General features: G+C 40.3%; 1 protein-coding gene across 5 annotated transcripts in view; it reads right to left on the reverse strand.

The window, feature by feature from the left end:
• AKAP13 (A-kinase anchoring protein 13) overlaps positions 1 to 23,334 on the reverse strand; it is a 212,700-nt gene that overhangs the window by 143,577 nt on the left and 45,789 nt on the right. For all 5 annotated transcript variants that reach the window (XM_026074447.1, XM_026074429.1, XM_026074418.1 and 2 more), the window contains exons 3-4: positions 18,672 to 18,716; positions 195 to 342 (exon numbers count right to left, since the gene is read on the reverse strand). In XM_026074447.1, the coding sequence (XP_025930232.1) occupies positions 195 to 342; positions 18,672 to 18,704 (181 nt within the window). In that variant the 5' untranslated portion in view covers positions 18,705 to 18,716. The remainder of the gene's footprint in view (positions 1 to 194; positions 343 to 18,671; positions 18,717 to 23,334) is intronic.

Here is a 23,334-nt window from a genome sequence, read left to right on the forward strand (position 1 = left end):
GTCTCATAATTCTGACAAAATCAAGTAAGGGATTTTTAAAAGGCAAAAGCAGTCATCCAAACCACACATTATTCTCTCAGTGGATGTGCAAATGAGAAAAAAAATGACCAAGATAACATTACATTTAAGTCTACTTGAATTAACCAAATTTCATACATTAGTACACTGTTTTGCAAAGAAAGGTAAGTGCTTACCAGGAGCAATGGTCTCCAAACTCCCCGAATTAATCTTTCTAGTGCTTGTGCAGTGTTGGACAGTTGAGCCAGTAAATACCAAGTAAAAAACTACATCATCTTCAACTTTATCTTCCTCAGCCAGCTGCACTGTAATAACACAGTCACCCTAGGAGAAAGGACAAAAACAAAAAGTTAGGCTACATTTGCAAGACCTGCACTGTATAAAATAAAACTTCTCTGCCTCCAAGGTTCCTGCTTCTTCTTCATGCATCCTTTTCACATGATTTGGGGCCCATTCTAATTTTCAGACATGCAAGTCCTCATCAGCACTCTTCTTAGCCAGACTATATATGAAGCATTATAGCCAGCGCACCATCTAGGAAGTATGATGAGCACAGCTCTGGGAAGAGATACCTGGAAGTCTCAAGGACAAACTCAAAATAACAACTTAACGTGGTGAAATCATGACAGCACCTGACATTTCCCTGAACACATACCCACACATAATTTTATACATACACACATATACATATCCCCTCCATATATATAACTAACACAATAAAGCAGGGATAAAAAACCTAAAATTGCTTCCGTCTTCAGACATCTGAACAAGCCAACTCCTTATTTACTTCTTGTTTGAACATCCACCTTTTCCTCTGCCAAGCTAGCCCTTAAGTTCATAGTTTCAGTGGACCTAATTTAATTACAGAACACATCTCTCATCCTCAATCTACAAACCCACAAAGCTAAGAAAGGTTCATCTCCACTGAGATTTTCTTCAGCTTCCAAGAGAAAAAATGTGGACAACTGGGACATCAGCAGACTGCAACAACCAGGCAGCAGAGCTACGAGCAATAGTGCCTGACAACTCCGAAAATCACTAAGGGCAACACTACTGTAAATGCATACTGTTTAGACCTGCATATGAGATAAACAGGCTACCTTCTATTAGAATTGAAATTTGACTTCCATTTCACCTTGAGAGCTATGTACTCACATGCACATCTAGAAAGGACATTGAGTATTATCCCCGCATAGTGCGACGACCATCGCACCACCACCATGTTCACATCCTCGCTGCATGGGCAGCAGGAGCTCTTCTCACTTAATACTTTGGAAGATCATGCCTTGATGAAAAGCCTTGTACAGATCAAAACCAGTAGCTTTTAAAAACCTGACTGTGTAAGAAGAGAAATCTGCCATTTATCTCTTGTTGGCTGAACATACCTACCTATTTTTAGGTGGCTTTATTACAACATCTTAGGGATTTAGAACAGCAGTGAGCAAAAATGAAGTGCATAAAAGGCACATGGTTATCACAGGTAACGCAGGACACGATACAGTAAATACACTGGCAGTCCATACACCTGCATGTACAGCAACAGCATCCCCCAACTCAGACCTGCCATGGGGAAGCGAAGGGAAAGGAAGATGCTTTGCAGTTACAGCTGCACTAAGGGAAGGATGTTCATTTGCTCTCACTACCCACCATTTATCTGCCTGAAGAAGAACTATACAAACCACAAGACACTGAGAACAACAGACTATGCTGTGATCATCTTCTGCTCCTTTTCTATCAAGATCAAAACCAGTTGGATGTCCCAGTTTTATACTGCAGCTGCATTAGTCAACTCCCTGCCACCACTAAGCATATGGTTAATGCTGCAAATCTAGAAAAGATTTTTTTTTTTTGCAGATTATGTAATTCTAATTTGCAAATCCAATAAAATAAGCATGTCATTTCATTTAAAACCTGCTCCTTAAGATCGTTCAGTTTATTCTCTCACTTTGTCAAATATAATTATTGAAGAAAAATCTCAAGACTTCCAAGTCCTCCAGTACACTGATGCCATGCTAGCATCATTTCCTGTGCTCCATCTCAAGTCTCCTCTCGTTCTCCCTCAACTCCTTCATTTCTGCACAGCTGCTTTCTCCAAGTTCATGTCTTGCTCTCCCCCTCTTTGATTTGCCCCATCCACCCGCTTGTAACCTCGGCATGCTCCCAGCAGCCAAGAGATGATCTTCTGCCAGGCCGGAGGGAGTTGGAGCTTGGCTGCCCTGTATGTCTCCCATCCACCAGTTTTTGGGGGACTCAGCTCCCTTTCGGTGCCCTTGGCTTTAGGGAAGTCCTCCAGTGCTCCAGGACCCCAGTTCAGCCCATCTGTATTGCAGACACCTCTCACACGGGAAACTAAAGCTACTTTAGCATGTGCAATCCTGTCCAAAAATTCAGCAGGGAACACAGCAGAGAGCATGCCAGCCACGACTAACTTTTACATGAGAAATTTGATCTGGTCTGTCTGGTACCGCTTGTCAGGGACAGAGTTGCACGGACTACAGTTTTAGATAGAAAAAAGGTTTTTTTCAGCATGGTACACATCCAGACTCGAGTCTTTCTTTTTTTTTTTTTTTTTAAAAAAAGGTCTGTCTTATAACACAAAAAAAGAAAGCCATGAATTAAAAAGAGAAAAATGGAGCAGAGAGGCTCTTTTGCATTTCCACAGGCTGCACAGATACAAATATAAGTTTAAGAAAGTTATCACACAATAACATTAGACCAGACTTCCAGCTGTGGATAAAGGAACCATATAGCAAAAGTATATATTGTGTACACTTGGTGCTAAAATAAAAACAGGTGCAAAAAAAAAAAAATAAAAAATCAAGCTTTAAATTCAAGCATGACCAGTTCACATGCTGAGTTGAAGGCTAAATATTAAATTCCAAGCAAATGGATCCAGTTTTGAGCGGATGTTCAAAAAACAAAGCTAAGTTTTAACCTACAAACCTTTGTGCTTTGATTTTTTTATCTGTTTTCGTTCGAACTGTTCCTCCCTTAAGGCATCAACATACAAAATACTTAAATGGACTTAAAATGCAGATGACATTTAAGGCCACTCATCAGCAGGACTGATTGCTTAAAGCAGTATCTGTTAAAGGATTTTTTTTTTTAACTCAGAATGTAAGTACAGCTAGCCCGATTCCCGTGAAAGTAAATCTGCAGCATACATTTGAGAAGACACGTGTCTACACATGTGGACTAGTCCCTTGCCAGTAGAACATTTGATTTCACGGAAAAACAATTTAATTTTCAGCACTGTCACAAAAGATAATGTATCTATGTAGTTATTAATCACAAAATAGCAGAATAAAAAGGATAATATAATGTGCTGCCTGTGTAAACACATGTAAGGCACCCTCCACACCAGAGGTTCCACATAACTCGAGATTTGTCTAAACTGGGACTTAAAAAGATAGTTGAACTTCCAATACAGGTAACATGACCATAAGGCTCTGAGCAATCTGTCAAATTTTGAGGGTGGCCCTGTTTTGGGGGGTTGGTTAGACCAGATGACTTCTAGCAGTCGCTTCCAACCAAAATTATTCTGTTTGTATTTTATAGTCTAGCTCCATTTAGTTTACCGCATGTTTAAGTCTAAGGGAAACACAAATTATCACCAGCTGATATCTATCTAAAAGGCTCCTCAGCTATGTCTCCATAGCTCTTAATGGAGAGACAGTTCACCATTTAACTTAAAATTCAAGGTTGTCTTCATACATTGTTAGCAAGACAGATAAGGTACCACTTAATTACTATACATTTCAGTTTACTTACAGGTATCTTCTGAGCCATCTCTTATCTGTACCATGCACGGCACAACTCACTGTATAAAGTGATCTGAGATCCCAGAAGGAAAGGAACTACGACAAAGCACTAACTAAGAAAGGTGGTCCTCCTTGAGTGCACGGTTTTACTCCCCTGGCATTAACAATTCTGCTGTCCACTGCCAATTTTAATTTAAAAGTAAAAAAAGTTCCATTGAAACAATGTATCTATTTGAAAAGGAAATAATGTACAGAAGAAACATCTCTCTGAAACATTTCTGGAGTTAAAGAAAATCAGTTACAAATGTAGCCAAATTCCTTCAACCCACATAGAAGAGTTTCCAACAGCACTATTGCAACTCAGCCTCCAAAAACATTTTAATTGAAGTATGTTTACCTTTATTCATTTAATATTATCCAAAATATGTCATCTGTTCAGTATCACTGCCACACAAGGTGGTTATTATAACCCCTCTTTCATCCTGATGGCTAGAAATGGAAGGCTAGTCTGCCAATATCCCCTTGGTGAAAGTACAGACAGATCAAAGCAATTCTCTGGAATGCTCCAACAAATAAGAATAATTTAATTTCAAAACTAGTTTGGATCGACTAATATTTACTTGGCTTAGAGCCATTGGAAATGGAAACATTCCATTTTTGTCCATTCATGAAAAAGGTCACCTTCAATTTGATCTAAAAATCCATGAAAAAGCATTTCAGATAGCTGTAACATGATGTAAAGAATGTGGATGCTGCTCCTTACTGTAAATACCTTCGCTTTCTCAAACTGGAGGGAAAAAGCCTAAGGTTTGCCTCATGAAGTGACTAATGCATTGGAAAAGGCAGCCCTAATTTGGAGTTTTAAACTACCACACAACAATTCAGAAAGTGATTTTAGCGTGGCACAACTCTGAACTGTTGGCTTAGTTAATGCAGTTATGATTTCTAAAAAACAACAGCAGAGAAAGACAACCCACCTGCTGTCAGTACGCTTTGGCAGCATTAGGACATCGTTCCATTTGAGGTATTTGCTTTTCAACCACTGCGATTATAAAGGTACATAAATTGCATATAGACAAAGTAAGAGCAACTGTGAGTAACCATTTAGTCTTTCTGAGACTTGGTTTCTGTGTCCGTAAAGGTGACAGATTTGCCTTCAAAGGATTTTTATAGGTGACTCTACCAATATTTGCAAAGGACAGTGAAGCTAACAATCTTTAAATGCAAAAGAATCAAGATCACTTATATTATTTATTAGTTCAAAAACAGTATTCACCTTCTAAAAAGTAGTAATTGTTTTAAGCATGTAAAGACATTGTTCCTTCCCCCTTCAGGCTCTGGAAATCTGCTTTATGAGAAATCAGTCATGCCAGATCCTGTATAATGGGATCACAAGGACGGCCCTTGCAAATCCACACATTCGAGACCTCAGTTGAGAAATGCGAGTTTCGCTGGCAAGGTTGAGTTTTCCCTGGGGAATATCAGCTCTACCAGCTACAGGTATATTTATCTAAGATAGACTAGGAAGGGAACATACTCTTAGCGTGCTGGCTAATGAATTTTCAAGTTTCTACAAAAAAGGCAAGCTGCATTTTTATACGTGAAGCACGTGATTTCGAAAACATTTTTTCTCATGGCTCCTATTGGGAGTTTTGAAGTATGTTACCTGACCCACTAACCGCCCACTCTGACCTCCCCCCACATACAAAGGCTAAAAATACTTATGGAAACAAAGCATATGTTGGAAAGCGATACTGAAGCACCCAAACACTAGTTTCACATACTGCTTTTAATAAGAAAATACTAACAACTAATAATCCTGCATTTGTTCTACATGAACAAGCAAAACTGCTGCTGACAACCATTGCCCCCTCTGGCTAATTTTTCATCCAGGTAATGCCAGCCAGTATGGTTCTGCTGAACAGAAAGTCAACCCTACTTGAGCAGGGGGTTGGGCTAGATGATCTCCTGAGGTTCCTTCCAACCTCAACCATTCTGTGATAGTAGATGGTTTAGAGATTCACACACAAGTAAAGAAACCTTCCTTGCAATATATTTTCTTCGGAAGAGCTATGGCAGAAGTCAGCATTCTGGTGCTTTACTAACAAGGTTGGATTAGCCTGTGGATTAGATGAGTAAGTGTAACCTGCCAGTGTAACAAGTTTTGTTTTGTTTCCAGTATTCACAACATGAATCAGATTCTTGTTGGATTATTGCTTATTACATTATGCTACGACACAAAAGTAGTATGTTTTTGAAACAGATTTTTTTTTCCCCTACAGAAAGCACCAGTGCTTTCCCAGGAGGACAGACACACACAAATCACAGTTGTGGTTTCTTTTTATTCCTTCAAGAAATTCAAGAAATTCAGGCTCATTTGTTTGTTTATTTTCAGATGGAGATGGACTCGCTGTTACCCCATTTACAGAATCAGACACAGAATCAGGCTGACGTTACAGCAGCAGGCAAGTCCTTTCACATCCCGGTGCTTCAAGTTTCCCCATCAATGAGATGGGAATAATGGTTAGAACTCACTGAGTATTTTCCATCCAAACAGCTTTTAATGGAAAAGCTGGCTTTTCAATTATATTACGTTTTCGCTGGAAAGTGCTCAGGACCGAGAATAAATAAGTTACACAAAATCAAAGGGAAAGTCAAGACGACTCCAGCTCAATTGAGAACCACAGAGTGCTCTGAAATCAGCTGGTGGATCAGAAAACGATGATAAAGCAGCTTTTGAAAATGCAGCAGAAATCACCCCACAAGAAAAACACCAAAACATAACCATTTAGATGCTATATAAGCCATTAATAGCTAACTCTGCCAGTAAAATAGATCAACAGCAGCCTAGATCAAACAGGCCCTGAGCTGTGCCACCGTCTCAGTGGAGCTGAGCAGCCTGGACTATCACTCGCATCCAGGGTCACCCAGGGCTGGCGCAAAACACGTGGGTAACCCCCCCGAGAACTGCGTCTGGAAAGGACACTCGTAGCCCACGTCGTACAGGAGCATCACTGCGCAGAGCACAAAACAATCCCAGCCGTGCTCGCGCACGACGGGAAAAGGAGATGGGGGTTCGGGCAACTATTTTTAGAGTAACTATTGGAGCACTCTCATTTCCCGGAATAACCCTTCAGACTGAGAAAGGCCTAAAACCCAGTTTTCCCAGATCTGACTAAGTGGTCTGACTGGAGAGCTGCTACACAGATGCTGGGCACGACCATCACTGTCTCTTAAAACGAGAGCAATGCTCTGTTCTTCCATAGCAGGAAAACACGTCGAGCAAGCTGTTCAAGGCTACTTTTTTCAGGTTAATAGATGCAGACAAGCACTTAAACCCAAAAAGATGGAATTTGGGGACAGGTCCTACCTTCACAATTTCCAGCTAAGTCACCTTCCCTCTCTGCCTTAGCACGGGTGGCTTTGCAACTGCTAATCCTGAGTGCATTTTCCCTCTTATGGGCACTACTAGGACCTGTAAATTGCTTGCTGGTACTCCACTCGTAGCTGCCGCAACGCTGCATTTTGAAACATCCAAATCCTTTTGCAGATATGGCCATGTACCCTGCAATCTTGTGGCACATGTATATGACAGGAATGGACCAGGGGACAGGTCAGAGGTATATGTTACAGCGAGACAAGAGCAATCCTTACAGGCATCCTCAATTCTGCCAATGCATATCAACTCAGAAGAGCGCTCAGGAGAAAAACCACGACAAATTCCACTCATCTTGCAGAGCTCCAAGCCCCAGAAACAAAGGTAGCGCTGTGAAATATGCCCGAACACGAGCAGCTCTAGAAATCCCTACTCATGTGGAGATATCCCCCTTGATAAAGGCAATGACCTGGGTCAGGAGCGTAAGGAAAGATGGATGTCATTCTGCCGCGGTGTTGCAATCTCCTGCAGATAAGACCCTCCAGGGAAAGACTCCAGAAATAAACAGAAGGGCAAACTGCCAAGTTTGGGGTAGGGTTGGGTCCTTTTTCATTGTGAATGACTTCAAACTCCTTGATCTTAAAGGAGCATGAGGCAGAGATGTTTTATGTTGTTTTTTTTTTTTGTTTTAAGAAAACAAATCACACAGGAAGACAACTAGAATGACTCCAGTGTTTTTTTGTTTTGTTTTTAAATCGCAATCTCCAAGCCTATCTTTATTTTCCTTTTAAATTAATGGCAGTGCTAGTTTTTCCACCAGCGAAAGGCTTCAGGTTAGTGGCGTGGGGACTGAGCCCCTCTTGGATGAGGAAGGCAGATTTTGCAATACAGTCTCTTGTCTTTAGGAAAATACAAACAAGGACCATAACTTCTTGCCCTTAGGCCACAAAAAGGACAGAATGATGGTAAATGCTTTAGTGCCAGCCCACATAGCAACCAGAGGTGATATATTCCATATTTCGTTAACACAGCCGATCTCCTATTTCAGTGTTAACTACACAGTTATGACCGAAGCACAGATTTATATATGCAAAATAACTCCCTCCTCCTTCTCCCCACCACTTTCTCTCCCCAAAGGTGAAAAAGAATTTGGTCCAAAAATAAATTTAGCTTAGCACTCTGAGGGATAAATGATTGACACAAGGGCAAAATACGGATACAAAGTCAAAAGATCACATAGTTAAGACTCTTTGGGTAAAAAGAGTATGTGGGAAACCATTCAGACCTATGATAAATATAGCACTGATAAATACTCAGCTCTCCATTATCAGTGCCGAGGGGATAGAGGCAGCTAGATAGCCAGATAGAAGTACAGATATTACGGGCAATGTTGCTTCCAGGCCCAAGCTGGCTTCCACAGATCCATCCTGAGCGCTTCCCATGCTGAAAATGCAGTTGTGGACATGCTCGACTTGACTGTCTGCAGAACCAGCTTAGTTACAGCCCATTTATTAGGGCAATCTCACTGCTCTACTACCAGTAGCCAGTTCAGGTGTCTAATTCCACAGCAGGGCTTATTTGCAAAGGGAGAAATGGTTTAAGGAGACCAAGGAGTGGATTGCACACTCTGAACCAGTGTGAGCAACACGAACTCCAGTAGAAATGCATACACTTTAAGAAAAGCCTGCGTTAGTAGTCCACATCCTTTGACAGAGCACATCTCAGTCTCCAATTCAATCAGCCCGGAGATGAATCATTATCGCATGTCAAGAGACTGTTATATGTATTACATACATATTAATGCATGAAGGAGATCTCTACAGACTGGCAACAGAAAATCCATCAAAGTAACAGGGTCTCGTTAGCACTGGAAAAGACACAATTTATGGGTATATCCACAAGGAATATTACTGTGGTGCATAGAGACAGGCAAGCAACTAGAATGTGCTGTTAATAGCCAATGTAGCTGCATTAACCAGCCAAGGTCATTTCCAATGATTTTTTAACATGCACAAAGACACGACAGAATTAACAATAAAATGGCAAAAATTAAAATTAAGTAGAAAAATAGAAAAGATGGGAGAAGTAAGTATCTTTCAAACATATTTGTATTACAAACAAACATGTAGGGAAGAACTATTACGATAAGAAAAATAATTGGGAATGTGATCTTATTGTTTGGGTGAAATTGGCAGTATAGTGAAGAAAACATTGATTTACTTTTTCCTTTATTTGAGCAGTTTATTATTAGCCAGGCCATTCATTTAAAGCCTTGCATGCTTGCTGTTCTCAGTCACGATGTCCTGTCCCGTCCAAATAAGCAACTACCTACATTAACCCCAAATTCCACAGCAGGCGCCATATAGCTCTGGTACAGGAAAGAAGAGGAAGGTATGGAGGAACGCAAGGACTAACACGCTGGTTTTGATGCCTGAACTGTGCAAGTCGCCATGTAATGCCCCCACATGGACATGAAGAGGAAAGAGAGAGAATTTCTCTATAGCAGAATATCCCCTCAGCACCATTCAACAGTTTCCAGAAAAAGTACAGATCTCACTATTAGTGTTTTCTCAGAAACTGTGGAAACTGCAGCAAACATATCTTACAGAACACACCCAAAATGATAGGGGTGCCTTGTTCTGGCCCCTTTCTAAAGGCACCTCTGTTCCTTACTACATTTCTGAAGAGCTGAACCGTACAATTTTATTACTAGCTGCTTGGTGATCGACGGCACTTCCTGCTAATTACTCATATAGCAACAACAACAAAAATCTTAATGTTTGGGAGAAATAGCAGACAGTCTTCACGGGCTCAGTGACTAAGCAACAGGAACAGAGCTATTCTCTCAGCATCAGGGAGTTTAAGAGAAGACAGTCACAGTTCCTGGAAGATAGAGTACATATGATGACACATTATTTGACACAATCTCCTGCCTCTGGTATATTTTCTAAAGCAGTCTTGATGGGTTGTAAAGGAAAAAAAAAATCAGACCTGAACTAACTTTGGAAGGTATAAGATAGCAGAAGGATAGTATTTTCCTCATACTTCAGCCTTGTCTACGGTACAGCAAAACCCTAGAAGAGACACAGCTCAAGCAACTGTGTGTTTCACAGTGCTGATTTCCCTGCCAGCTGCAAAATATCCTCCCTTACTCTTTAAATATTTCACAGCTATGGTACTTGGAGCTACTGTAATAACTGGGGCAATTTTTAAAGCGACATTCTTTCTTTGTCATTGGAGAATGCAAACTGTTATAACTATATCTTACTGGAAGAAGAACTCCCCTGCCCCCAACCACAACCACTATGTAGATAAAACTTTTGCAATACTTAAAAGAAACACTCTGAAACAAAGATACAAATGCAGGCAGACCTGCAGAAAGCATCATGGAAAATCTGTCCTGTAACAAAACTGCCACTTGATGGCAGTACATAGCATTGATCTGAGCCCAGAACAATTAATGACACTATTTTATTTTCCACTTGTGCACAACATGGGATTGCTTTATTGAGCCAGGTGATGGAAGAGCATTTTCAAATAAATTGCTTGCAGCGTAATCTTCAGAATTAGGCACGAAACATTGCAGGTAGAGTGCAGGAGACAAAGAAGAGCAGATAGGCTTTTCAGATGAGATTTGAGAGTGTATTTGAAAACATCATGCCATCATCAAATCAACCTCTTCAATAACACTAATTGCCCATTAGCTTTGCTGCCAAAACTGGCTTTAGTCTAACACTTCCCAAAGTGAGCATCAGCATTTTGGAAGGATGGGAAATTTATTTTGTCATTTTGACATGAAGAATACTAATATTTAAAACCTCTATCTAAATATATTCCACAAAAGAAAAGTAGTTGAAGAGCATTTTCATCCTCTTATACACCAAGTCCTCATTTCTGCTGCTCATTCCTCCCGTGAGGAGGGACGGCAGCTCTAACAGCCAACACAAGGGGTGAAACGCAATCTCTTACTGCCTTTCCAGATGCTAATCAGCTCATCAGCTATTGCAAAAGATAGAAAGAACCCTAAATTCATGGCCTAAGAGATATATATCATTTCATTCCATTTTAATAAAGCAATTACCGTGACAATTTAAGGATTTCTTTTGCATGTTTGCAGTGAGGTGAAGTTTCAGAAAACAGGTTGAACTAATCTAATGGCTTGGCCAAAAGAAGGGGGTCACTCTCTCCTCTGCTTCCCCCACCCTTCCCCTGTACCAGCTCTGGCATCTTTCTTTCAGGAAGGCATATAATTTAAAGATCATGTGTAATGCTGCAAAGTAATAGTGACTTCAGGGCAGAATTTCAAACAGTAAGTGCTCCAAATTTTGTTTAAACTAGTCTATTTACTGTCCACCGTCCCATTCAAACATGCAAAACGAGCCCAATTTATACTGCTCATAGAAGAAAAGAACAAATAGAAATTTATGGGAGGGCTTGGGACCAAAATCACCCCTTGGCATCCAAATCACCCCTTGGCATCCAAATCACCCAGCATTTTCTCTTTGAGATAATAGGGAAGAAGAATTAAAAAGGGGCTTTCTCAGCTGCAATCTAATCAATGGCTGATCTTGAAGGAACACGATGCTGATGGTCAGGCAGCCTCCTCCAGCTTCTCCAGCCAAAGCTGCCTGCAGTAAGTGAACTACTGCTACGCCATGTAAGCGACCACTTTACAAAAAGTTCTACACTAACTTTGTTCAGGTCTCATGAGCTAGGGAATGCCCAGTTTAAGCGTAGTGAGCCAACTGAATAGCCTTGTGGTAACCAATCTGTGCAACACGAAGTCTTCGTTGAGGTAGGGAACTGAGAAGGGAACACGCACAGAGCCTGGCGGCAGCTGCCAGATGCCCACGGCAGCAGAAGGGGTGACTTTTTGCATGATGTAGACTAGAATTTGGGAAGTGGAGAATGAAAAGACTCTGGACCAGGTGAGGCTGAGCACAGTTTAGTGAGGACACTATTTTGCCTGTGGAACAGAAACAACACCAGAAAAGTTGCAATGCATTCCTCTCAAAAGTCAGGGTCTACCCAGGCACTCCAACCAACTTTCTTGCAACCAACCAAGAATCAGGTTCTTCCACAAGTAACACAAGCAAACATTTTATTTGTAAAATGTGCTTAGAGGCCTTCCATTAATTTAGAATTCAAAGACTTTGAAGGTGGGGCAGAAAACTACTTTGTCATTAAGCAGAAATCAAGTACCCAACAAATAAAAGACAAGACACTTATCAGATCCTCTTATTACAGAACAGAACCAAACATCAAGGCTTATTTTCCTCTTGCCTAGTCAAGAGAAAGAAAGATGGGACTGCTGTATAGTGATTTTCATGAGAAATTCCCACATCAAAAGAGTGCTAGGTATATTCTACTTTTTCTGCTGGACTGATTTCAGATATTCAGAAGTTCCAGTGGCTTTTGTCACCATGGATACCACTAAGAAAACAAATTCAGTGTTAGTAGAAAAGTAACTAAATCATAGCTGCCAATCTTATGAGAACATTTACTGTCATGTATTAGGATTTTAAAACTATTTCATTTTGTTCTCTTGTCCCTTCGGTAGAAATTTTGGAAGACTGTTGGCTATGTAGCCCATAATACTGCACAAGTCGCACCTGAGACTTTGTTCAAACGTTTGCTATACCCCAAGCCCATGCTTGTACATGAATGTGGAGAACCACAGCACTTGGGACAGACACTACTGTTATAAGGTACAAGTTCTCTGTATTGTGATTTTTTTTAATCCTTTAACATTTATACAAAAGAGGGTTTTTCTAAAAATACTAACATTAAGAGTTATCACAACAGTTTTTCTCAGGAATACGCATACACAGTACACTTGAACAGTATGTCATTCTGCATGAGATACAGAAGTGGAAGAAAAATCCTATCATGAGCACTTTCTTCTTCTTTGCATTTTTGATTAAAGCAGGGAACACAGGGAAATCTAGAGGAGTAGTTTATTAACAGAAGAGAAGACCTATTGTACCCAAAACCCAGTTTATATTAAGAGAGGGTCAATGCATTCTTTCTGAAGCTTTTGAAGTTCATACTTCATTAAGTTGCATGGCATTTTGGCATGGAAATGGGAGCTCTCATCTCTATCAAAACTCTCCCTGAGCAACTTTGCAGCTTACACAGCTCTTAAGTGGCAACTTATACAGGAGACTCAATCCACAGGCCTGATTAAAGACCAAAGTCAATGGGAGCATTTTTATCAATTAAGTGTTCACTCTGTCATGCAATCACTAGTTATGACACATTTGGTTTTATCACTCCAAATAATTCAGGCACACCTTAGACAAACCATGCTGAGGAGGAGTGCTGTGACTTAGAACAAGTTTGTTCCTTTTAATCAAAAAGGCAAAAGAGAAAATCTGCAGTGATGCATCATCCTTCTCCAGCTGCTAATCTTTTCCATTTCACGCCTACTGATCATTATCATGCTGAAAAAATACTGCCATCTAACAGCCAGCCGATCTAAGGTTTTTCTATTGTAGTCTTGGTGGTAATCTGGAAAAGATGACACTTAATTCGTCACAACTCATCCACTGAATTACACCTCAGCACTGTTCCAACACATTTATACCCACTGCTGCTCTCGGGTTATTCTTTTAAAAACCAGCATTGATTTCAGACTGGCAGAAGATGTGAGTGGGTTAGAAGCATGATCAATAATGTTACAAAAATCCTATAGATAGCAACCAGCGAGGCTGAAATCAGAAGCCACACAGGTTACTTTTGAAGTAAGATTATCAGGACATTCTATGTAACTGAAGACTTGACCTTGATCATTTACTCATGTGCACTTTATGTTTATTAAAGTTTGGTTAGAAATAAGGACACAGCTTGTGATCCTTGATCCCTTTGTAATTAAATCTCCTGCTGGATACCCTGCTGGACTCTCAATTAATGGTAAGATTTATAAAAAGATCAAAACTTTACCTTTACAAAGCTCTTTCCCACTTCCTCTTGCCTGGATACTAGCAACAGTTGCGCTTAAGCTAAATGATTGATTTAGGCTATTTCATTTATAAACAGAGAACTTTATTAATGTATCACAACACTAAAAAAATCACTCAAAAATAAACCTCAGTATTTAGAGCGATGTTAATGCCTTTGTTTTCTATCAGCATGCCCATTGAGGATCTCGATATTTTCAATACAACACAGGCAAGAGCTAGAAAGTACTTGATACTCCAGTTGAAATTTTGAATTTTGTTGCTAGAAATGTACAATCATTATAAAAGGGTGAAGATCAGAGAGGTCATTGCAAGTATTTAACAAAAACAAACAAAACTTAAGCTCCTTACTTCCTGCTTTCCATTAACAAAATACTTCTGCAACTTTCCAGTTCCACTCCAAACCCTGCCAGCAAACGGAACAGTTTAGCCCCTTAAGCTTTGACTCTCTGGGATTCCTGAATGCACAAAATCCCAGAGAGATCAGGAATCAGAGTTGAAACACTGTCCTTAAACCACCACACTGTGCCCGCTGGAGTTGCCAAATCAACAGGAAAGCATTGAAATACAAGAAAGAGATGTAGGAAAAGCCAGTTTCAGATTTAATCCAGTATCTGTGCATCAGTACAGATGTTCCTGACTGTGGTCTGTGGTAGGCAACTGAAGGACTGTCTAGCCACACAGACTTCCTTTTCACACATCCTGCAGTAAAATGCACCTGGAGAAATTAATGCATGCTAACGACTTTTATAGACCCCCTTTTCCACAGAAGCAACATCCATAGTTGTGCCAGAGACACTATGTAAAATATGATCCATATAATTTCATGCCGGAAAAAAAACAACCCATGAGAGCAACAGCAACAAGAAATCAGAGATACTGATGCCAGCCAAGTGACACAGTTACTTTTTGTAACCTTGACCCATGCTAGTGAACAAGTCAGGAGAGGGAGTTTGTTTTCTGTTAAAATTCTTCCCGTGCCATGCTGATCATGGCTCTCAAGACCATCTCGGCATTCAAATCAAGTTTGTATCACGAAGTTGAGGACCACTCCTTTAATAGGGAGAAATCAAACCTTCATCCCGGTTATGTGACCAACAGCAGACCTTGCCAGCAACTTCCCCGTTCCACCACCCCGCTTCCTACAGCCTCTGCTGGCAGCAGGAGAGCAGCTAAGATTAATACCTCACCAAGATATTTCAGGAACGAGGAAGCGGGTTTGAGCATCTTTACTTCAAATTCACACCACGGTATTAGGCCACTGCAAAGTAACACTGTCTTTATAACAGCAATTAAGTGCCAACAGTCATGCAAACCCGATAGCTGTTTAACCTGCCACCTGTTTAAACACTCGCATTAATTGTATGGGGAACTTCCGCCGAGCTATATGGAGGACCACTTCACTGCCCTACCTCTGCTGGCGTTAACTGCAAGGCCTCATGACCGCACCGCGGCGCGCGCTAGGAGCAGGGCCAAGCTGAGAGCCCATTTAGCAGCATTAAACACAGGAAACATGAAGATGCGGGTAAGAGATACAATTCTCATGGGGGAACTCACCAAACAAGACAGGGGCCAGCTGCTCGCAGAGGAAAGGCTGAGCTCGTGTCCTGGCCCAGACCTGCAGCTTACGGTGCTTAGCTCTAGTTCTTGGCAACCTCACTGACCAGAGAACAAGTAGAGACCACTTAAATGGGATACGCTAATTACAAAAACACAACAGTTATTATTACTACAAGAAGTGCTTTCCAGCTTATCTCTTGTGATCTTTACACTGACTCTTGCAAAAGTCTGGCAGTCTCATCATTATAGGCTGCGACCTCCTACTGACCACAAGCTTAGCAGAGGCAGAACAGCCAGTTTTTACAGATGGGCCAAATAAAAGTGCAAACCATTTAAGGAAGCAGAAGGAGAGACTCAGGAGGCGGCCATCTCTCTATTTAACTACACTGACTTGAAGAATACAGTAATTCCTATCCCTGCACTAGTCGTAAGTGGAAGTACCATCTTTACCATCACTCATAAAACTTGGTCCCACATACACAGGACACCTCAGGTTCCCAGAACATTTGTCAAAATTGCAAGGTTATTCATCTGGGCAATTTGGTAACTATCAAATAGGATAAATTGCACTCAGGCTCTGTAATTGGCTTCCAGGAACTGGAGACGTCATTTTTTGCTTTCTCCTCCTAAAAGTAGCTTAGCAATGTTGGTGATAAAAGCAAATACCAAATGAAGCAACATTTTTGCAAGGCAGATTCTTGCATTATTTTTGCTCACTTGCCAAAGCTTGCACTCTGCAAAGAGCTTTCAGCATGAAACTCATGCAAGATTAAAAAAACCAAGTGCTCCCCATTTTGCATCTGAACTCTTGGTTTAAAAAAGGAAGAGAGCATAAAAGATGAACTGCAAAGGCCTCAAGTATATAAGAGGGTAAAACCTGAGGGAAGCATTTTTTCCTGAAAGTAGTCAAATGTAGGGAGATCCCCTAACATATCTCTATTTCCTGGCATTTATTTCACAGAGATGAAATTTATTATGGAGGAACTCATTAGATACTCTCCTGAGCTTTTTGAAAACAAGCTCAAGAAGGAGTCCACACAAGGAATGTCGAGTTAACAACACTTTGAAAAAGGAATCTGGTCATGGGTGGTATTCAGCTACCTATGGCCATGCCACAAGACTGCTGTGTCTTCCTTTTGAAAAATAAAAACACCAGGAAGATATGTTTTTGTTTATGTTCTACTCGCATCCAACAGCTCTCTCGTATGGACATTGAGCTGCCAATTAACAATACAAGGAAAACGGAAACTGATCTCAAAATGTGCCCAACATGTAAACTGAAAGCAAACAGGAAGACTAAGTATTTATTTTCCAAGGTTGCTGAGTGTTCCCACCCCCTTTAATCTAACCTGTTCTTTTTGAAAAGGATCTGGTTTGCTTATACACCTGGCCAGGGAAAGAGGGGGAAGAGATACAAGGGAGTCACTGAAGTAGTAATAACATTGCCATGAACTCATTTGCATTGCAAAGAAACAATACACTGACTGCCACACGATTGTGGCTTTCCAGTGGGCTAAATCTGACCTCGGTGTAGCCCTCCTCACTACCACGTAGGGAAGAGAACTTTTAAATCTACCATATTATATATTACACTACAGTATTATATATTAAATGCAAAAACAAAGAACGGTGGGAACATAAACTAAGCCAGACGACTGGGCAAACGAGGCCTCCAGATTCGGGACGCCATACGCTGCTCCAGAGACACGAGAACGATTCTGTCCTGCTTTCTGCCATCTGTATGTTTCTAATCTGGCATCAACATCATATATTTGTACATAAACTCCACTCTCTTTTAATGACTCCAAACTTTAAATCTGAGTTTCTTCAAAGTCAATATGCTTTCAGTATGCTTGTAATTTAAAATTTCAGACTAAAATCAGTTTCACAGTAATACAAAGTATGGCAAGGAAAGCCACTTTCCCCAAGTCAGGTTACGTACCATAGCGTTCATCCTGCTTCAAGAACAATACTTAATGCAGTAAGCACAGCATAAACTGTAATATAATGTAGTACAAATTTCAAGCTGTTCATAAAAAAATAGGTAAAATTTGAAAGCTTCCATGAATTAATGGTCAAAATAACGTATTATTTACAATAGGCAACACTTCCCAAGATAGAGCTCTATCACCAGGCCTCCTAGTTTCCTGTTCCTTCCCCTTAGAGCTGTATTTGCACGCAATCTTTTCTCCATATTTTCCCTCCTCGCACCCAGCTCTATCACAGCGTTAGCGAGATCTGTGGGTAGGCCCATACGCATAGGATGGCTCCATCAGCTAATCCTGCTCTGAGCCTGGCGAGGCAATATGAAAGCAAATGGTTACAAACCTGGCTGGCAGCTTTGGCACAAATTTAACACATGTGCACACCCCCCACATGCACAAATTCAGGCCTTATTTGACAGTCCCCATATTCTGCAACAAAGCTTCTATTCAAGAGAGAGAGGAAGCTTGCTCCTTATTAATTTAGCCATCCAGGTTACGAGCTTCCAGCAGACTGACGTCAACCATACCCTACTGCACAAGTCGTGGCACATTCTAGTTGTTTGCTATTTCCACTTGTTCCCTGCTACGTTTAAAACTCTGACCAGAAAAACATTATCCCAGTGGGTGAGTACTGCACACTAGGATGTCCTGTTTTCCACACAAGCAGTTCCTTCTTAAGGCTCTCAACACATCAAGTTGCAAGAGCACAGCCATTCACTCAAGCACTCTTTATGGAGGGAAAAAAAAAAGGGTGATTCCTGCACCATGACATTTATACGACGGCATTGCAATGTGTCACAAAACTTCTTTAAAACTGCCTACTTGAAAGATGGTGAAGCTCTAACTAACCTGAGCATTGTTCCTGGGCATTTACAGTACAAGCGAAGGAATACAAATAATGTATACAGAGAGCAAAGAGAAAAAAGAGCAGAATCCCTGAAAATGGGGATGGGAAGCATTTTATGTGAATAGTAGGACAGAAGACGACAGAGTGTTTAAACTTTTTACTCACATATAGTGGAGCTTGCTGTGGATTAAGTTTCATGACCCCAAAACACTGAAACAAAAAAGAAAAGACATATTTAAGACATTTTTTCATAAAATTCTAAGTACTTCGTAAGCTGCAGAATGTTAAACTTCCAAAACCATATTAACACCCTTACATTCCTTTTTAAATGGTCACTTTTACACAACAATTTTGTATTTTATCTCCTTTGGATCAACAAAGAATTGTCCCAATTTTTTATTTGGGCTCATGTTACGCAAAGACAATTTTGTAGAATGATTGGCACAGCAAAGCGCTCCTCCGTCTGAACAGCTGGAAAGGTTGGCACGGAGGATATTCCAGACAAAACTCTTTTCCTTTTCGTGTTCATCTCAGTTCACCTTTCCTCCTAGCAATGCTTGCTCTGTATCTTCTTTTTATGGCAATTACCAAACCTTAACTGCTATCTGTCTGCTCATTCCCCCATCCCGACATCTGCATTTGAACAGGGCCCATTAAGGAAAAATGAGCAAACAAAAAAAATGTCTGTAAAGATTTTTAGGTCTCTCAAGTGTTGTAGAAGATGGTCTTAATGGGAATCTCACTAGAATTACTGTCTGACCACTCTTTATCATTAATGTCCTTTCTTAAGCCCAGAAGCTGTATTTTTTTTATGGAAGTTCTCCCTCCCTTCAGTAACAATTAACATTGGCAGTCATTTGGGGATGAAATGGTAAATGGACAGAAATCTATTAATCTGGCAAATGCTATTCTCCCAAATAAATTTGGTGACTTTTTTCACTAGTTAGTTTAAGAAACATTTCAAAATCATATAAAATCGAAGTATTAAAAACATTCCTTGCAAAACTGAGGGAAAAACCTTCAGAGTAGGTAATGTTCACAATTCTGCTGAAGCATTTTGCACAGTCAAAAACTACCATTACTCATCCTATCAAGGTGATTTAGCCAAGAAACTTTCTACTTTCAGGTCTACCCTGGAATTTTTATATATTACCTGAGGAAAGTTATCTGTATTGAGCTTTGAATCAATTGAATCAGTATTTCACTTGTGTTAATTTCTCCATTTTCCTAAATGAAAGTTATAAGTTCTCATTTAATGTGTGTATAGAAGTCCAAGATCCTAAGATGAAGGAATGCAAAACAATTAAAAATGGAATTTTTGTTGTTGCTCATGTCTGCAGTACTGGCAATTCTCTGCAAGTACTTCAAACTCCTTTTAAAAGGAGATGAAATACCACTCTGCTTTTCACACAAAAACACAGGATCTTATGCATACTTTGTTCCCTTCCAAACCCCACAGTTTGCCTTTAGTGAGACAGAAATTAAACCACAGCCTAAGTTTTCTTAGCTGATTCCAGCTATTCTTTCTCCTGCACATGTTCCCTTTATTTTATACAAAGAAGCATTTTTGTACTGGTTACTTTAAGATGTCTGAGCTACCTACCAAGCTTGCTCATCAAAACACAGCACCTCCACAAAAGCTCTTAAAAGGCAGCCAGTGGATGGATGAACACTTTGCTATAGTTTCTAAATCAAACTCATACCTATTTTCAACCTCAAAATTCTGCTTCCAACAGCAAGAATGCCTCAAAATAGCTTTCTCTTCCTTTTCAGCTCTTAAAAAAAAAATCACTTGCTTGTGAAAGAAGGGGACTAATAGCACTAGCTATCACTTGGGCAGGTGAGGTCCCCAATACATCTCTGCAATCAGTCCTCACTTGTGACCAACAAGATCCTGCTATTCTGGGTCTACCGACCTCTCAAAAAAGAGGAAAAAACCCACAAGCCCTGCCAATCTCCATTATAAGGTACTTGAGCCTCCCTCTCCCATTCTGAACCTGGGCATCTTGAACAGGGGAACCAAAATGTTATCTAGCTGGGAGCTTTTGCTATATCTTACAAAGATCAGAGTAAACCAGAATTAAAAAAAAAAAAAAAAAAAAAGTTTAAGCCCACCTCACATCTGTATTTTTACAAAAGAAGTCTCATTCCAATGGACCAATTCCCTCCTGAAGCAGAATTAAGTCCCGAAATCTGACTCAGCAACTTGGTAGTATTTGGGTGATATGATAAAATTAATATTGCAGCATAGAAGCAAAACAGCTGTCTTAGATAAGAATGCTTAAACATTATTTTTTCACCATTTCTTTTCAAGTCTTGACAAGTACAAGAAGAACTTTTCCTTTTGCTGATAAAAGATACTACATTATACACCTTCAAAGACAACCTACAATTTTGTATTTATATGTGCTATTGGAATTACTTCTTTTCCCTACAATTCAGTCATCACTCTACACTAGCAATATTACAACTGTCCTTCTGTAAAGACAAGTGCAAGTTAAAGGATGTCAAATGAAAAAAAAATCAGGAAAACAGAACATGACAGGTTTGTATTTGTCCAGGACACCACAGGTAATAAATATATTCTACTCTTCAAGTTTCTCTCCATTCCCAAATAATTGGTTTTATTGAATTTTCATCAGCTATTTCAGTTTCTCAGAACTTTGCTCAGAGGAAAGGAAGTTATCCTAATGCACTAAAATATATTTCTCCTCCCTTCATTAATTAACATCTTTACCTCTTTCCTATTCAGGTTCACAGGTGTTTTATTGTCACTCTTGTCATTTCAAAACTAGCTTCTGTGATCTGAGACTGAATTACATCTACATTTACTCAAAACACTAAAGTACCAAACACACATACTCAGCAAGGTCACACCTAGATTTCACAGCTGTTTGCTTTGCTTAGACAAATCCATAGGGTATCAGCCAGCTTATCACGCTAAATACAGTATTCTCACCACTACCTCATCCGTCCTGCTCCAGTTTGTTTGCTCTACCCAGTCATCCAGTCAACGCTTCCAAAAAATCCAACCCAAAGCCTTATGAAATAATCAGGAAAACCCTAAATGCAAGCCTGGGGCATGCGCCTAATGCCAGGACGCCTGCAAAAAGAAAAAGAAAAAAAAAAAAAGCAAAAAGCAGAATTTAGTGTGTTCCAATTTATTCCCCACCGGTGTAGGTCTGCAATGCAGGAGAGGTGTTGACAGAAGGACTCAGGTATCTAAGCTAGACCTTTTCTTTCCTTTCTTTTTGATTGTTTCATAGATGCTTTAGCCTACTCTTTTTCAGCAAAGCCATGACGGGACCTGTCTGACACCAAAATATATCCTGTTGTCTTGGACACTCAGGTTGCAATACCATGCACCGATCAGCTGTGAATCCCCTCCCTCTTTAGAGGCTCTTCTGCAAGCTGCCGTACTAGCATCTGTCACTAGCACTGATCCCACCTTTATAAAAAGGGAGGAACCACGGTTCATGTGCTCCATCCCAAGGTCTACTCTGTCAGGCTTATCTGAAGTGAGAAGTTTCATTACATATCGTGCACACACACTCCAGCCATTTTAGCTCTAAGTCCCAATCACCATCCAATCTCCTTTGAGGAAGTTTTTTAGCAGACCTTTTTATGGAGTAGACAATTTGAGCGATAATTCTTCCTCTTAAGAGCAGTGGTGTAAACCAGCAGAAGAAGCTTTCCCACATAGTCAAGCTTAAGCAGACAGCTGCACTGAAGGTAGCAAAGCTCCATGCAAAATAGCAGCAGCAGAAGGGTACCCCATCAACTGAGCATTTGGTTTCTGTGATTCAAGTATTAATGTGAGATTGCATCCTCTGATCTCCACCACTCAGAAGAAATGCAGACAATTTTGTACTAATCTATCACCTTTCCAGCAGGTGCCTGATAGCAGCTGAGTAGAGAGAGAAACGGGAAAGAGGAGATGACCTTTTGGGGGTGTGCAGAACAGGAAAGGAGGGGATGGTGTTTAAAACTGCTTTGGGTAACTCTGTTCTCTCCTGTTTGCAAGGAAAAAGGCAAGTTTGGAAGATATTCTATTCTGTCTTGTTAGAAAGCCCTTTGGCAAAAAAGTACGATAAAAACTGAGTGACAAATAAGTCTGAATGAGTACTTTGGGTCAACAAAAGATGAATTCAGGTTTCTAGACCAATAATTTTCTCCAACCAGCAGGTAGGCAGATGGCAGCCTCTGAAAATTTTCAATACAGTAAGGGAAGTGAAAACAAAAGCAAGACCACACCGGTCGTTATCGAACCTAGACTCATAATGACTCTAATATAATCAGTGAACAAGCTGGACTACTTTGAGTGTTTAAAAACAAACAAACAAAAAAAAACAACCCCCCCCCCCCAAAACCAAGGCTCTTTGATATTGAAAGCTAAAAAATTTCTAAACCATTGCATCTCCCACATCAGGATTAAAGAGAGAAGTACATCCTTCAGGTCAATTCCTGCTCAGCATCTGAGCCCCAGAAAAGAAATTCTAGATGTTTGGACTGGTAGTACAAGACCTGCTCTCTCAGATAATGCAGATCGTGGAGGGACTACCCAGCCCTTGCACTGCAAGACCAGGATCTGGATAGTATGTGAACTGCTTTGGAGGCCAAACTAACAAGAACACACAAATACAGATCCCATCTCCATGCTTGTTTTGAGGTCTTCAGCTTCCTGGGGTTTAGGTTGCAAAGAAAGAGAGAAAAATCACATCTATTCTACCTTCTGTGTCTTCACAGACAAGGCAGAGAAGGCAAAGAGTATATGTAAGAGCTCCACACCTGAATTCTAGGGGAAAAAAAACCCAAAAACCTAACAGAG

This window comes from Apteryx rowi, unplaced genomic scaffold (assembly GCF_003343035.1).
Source record: "Apteryx rowi isolate R43461 unplaced genomic scaffold, aptRow1 scaffold_11, whole genome shotgun sequence".
NCBI lineage: Eukaryota > Metazoa > Chordata > Aves > Apterygiformes > Apterygidae > Apteryx > Apteryx rowi.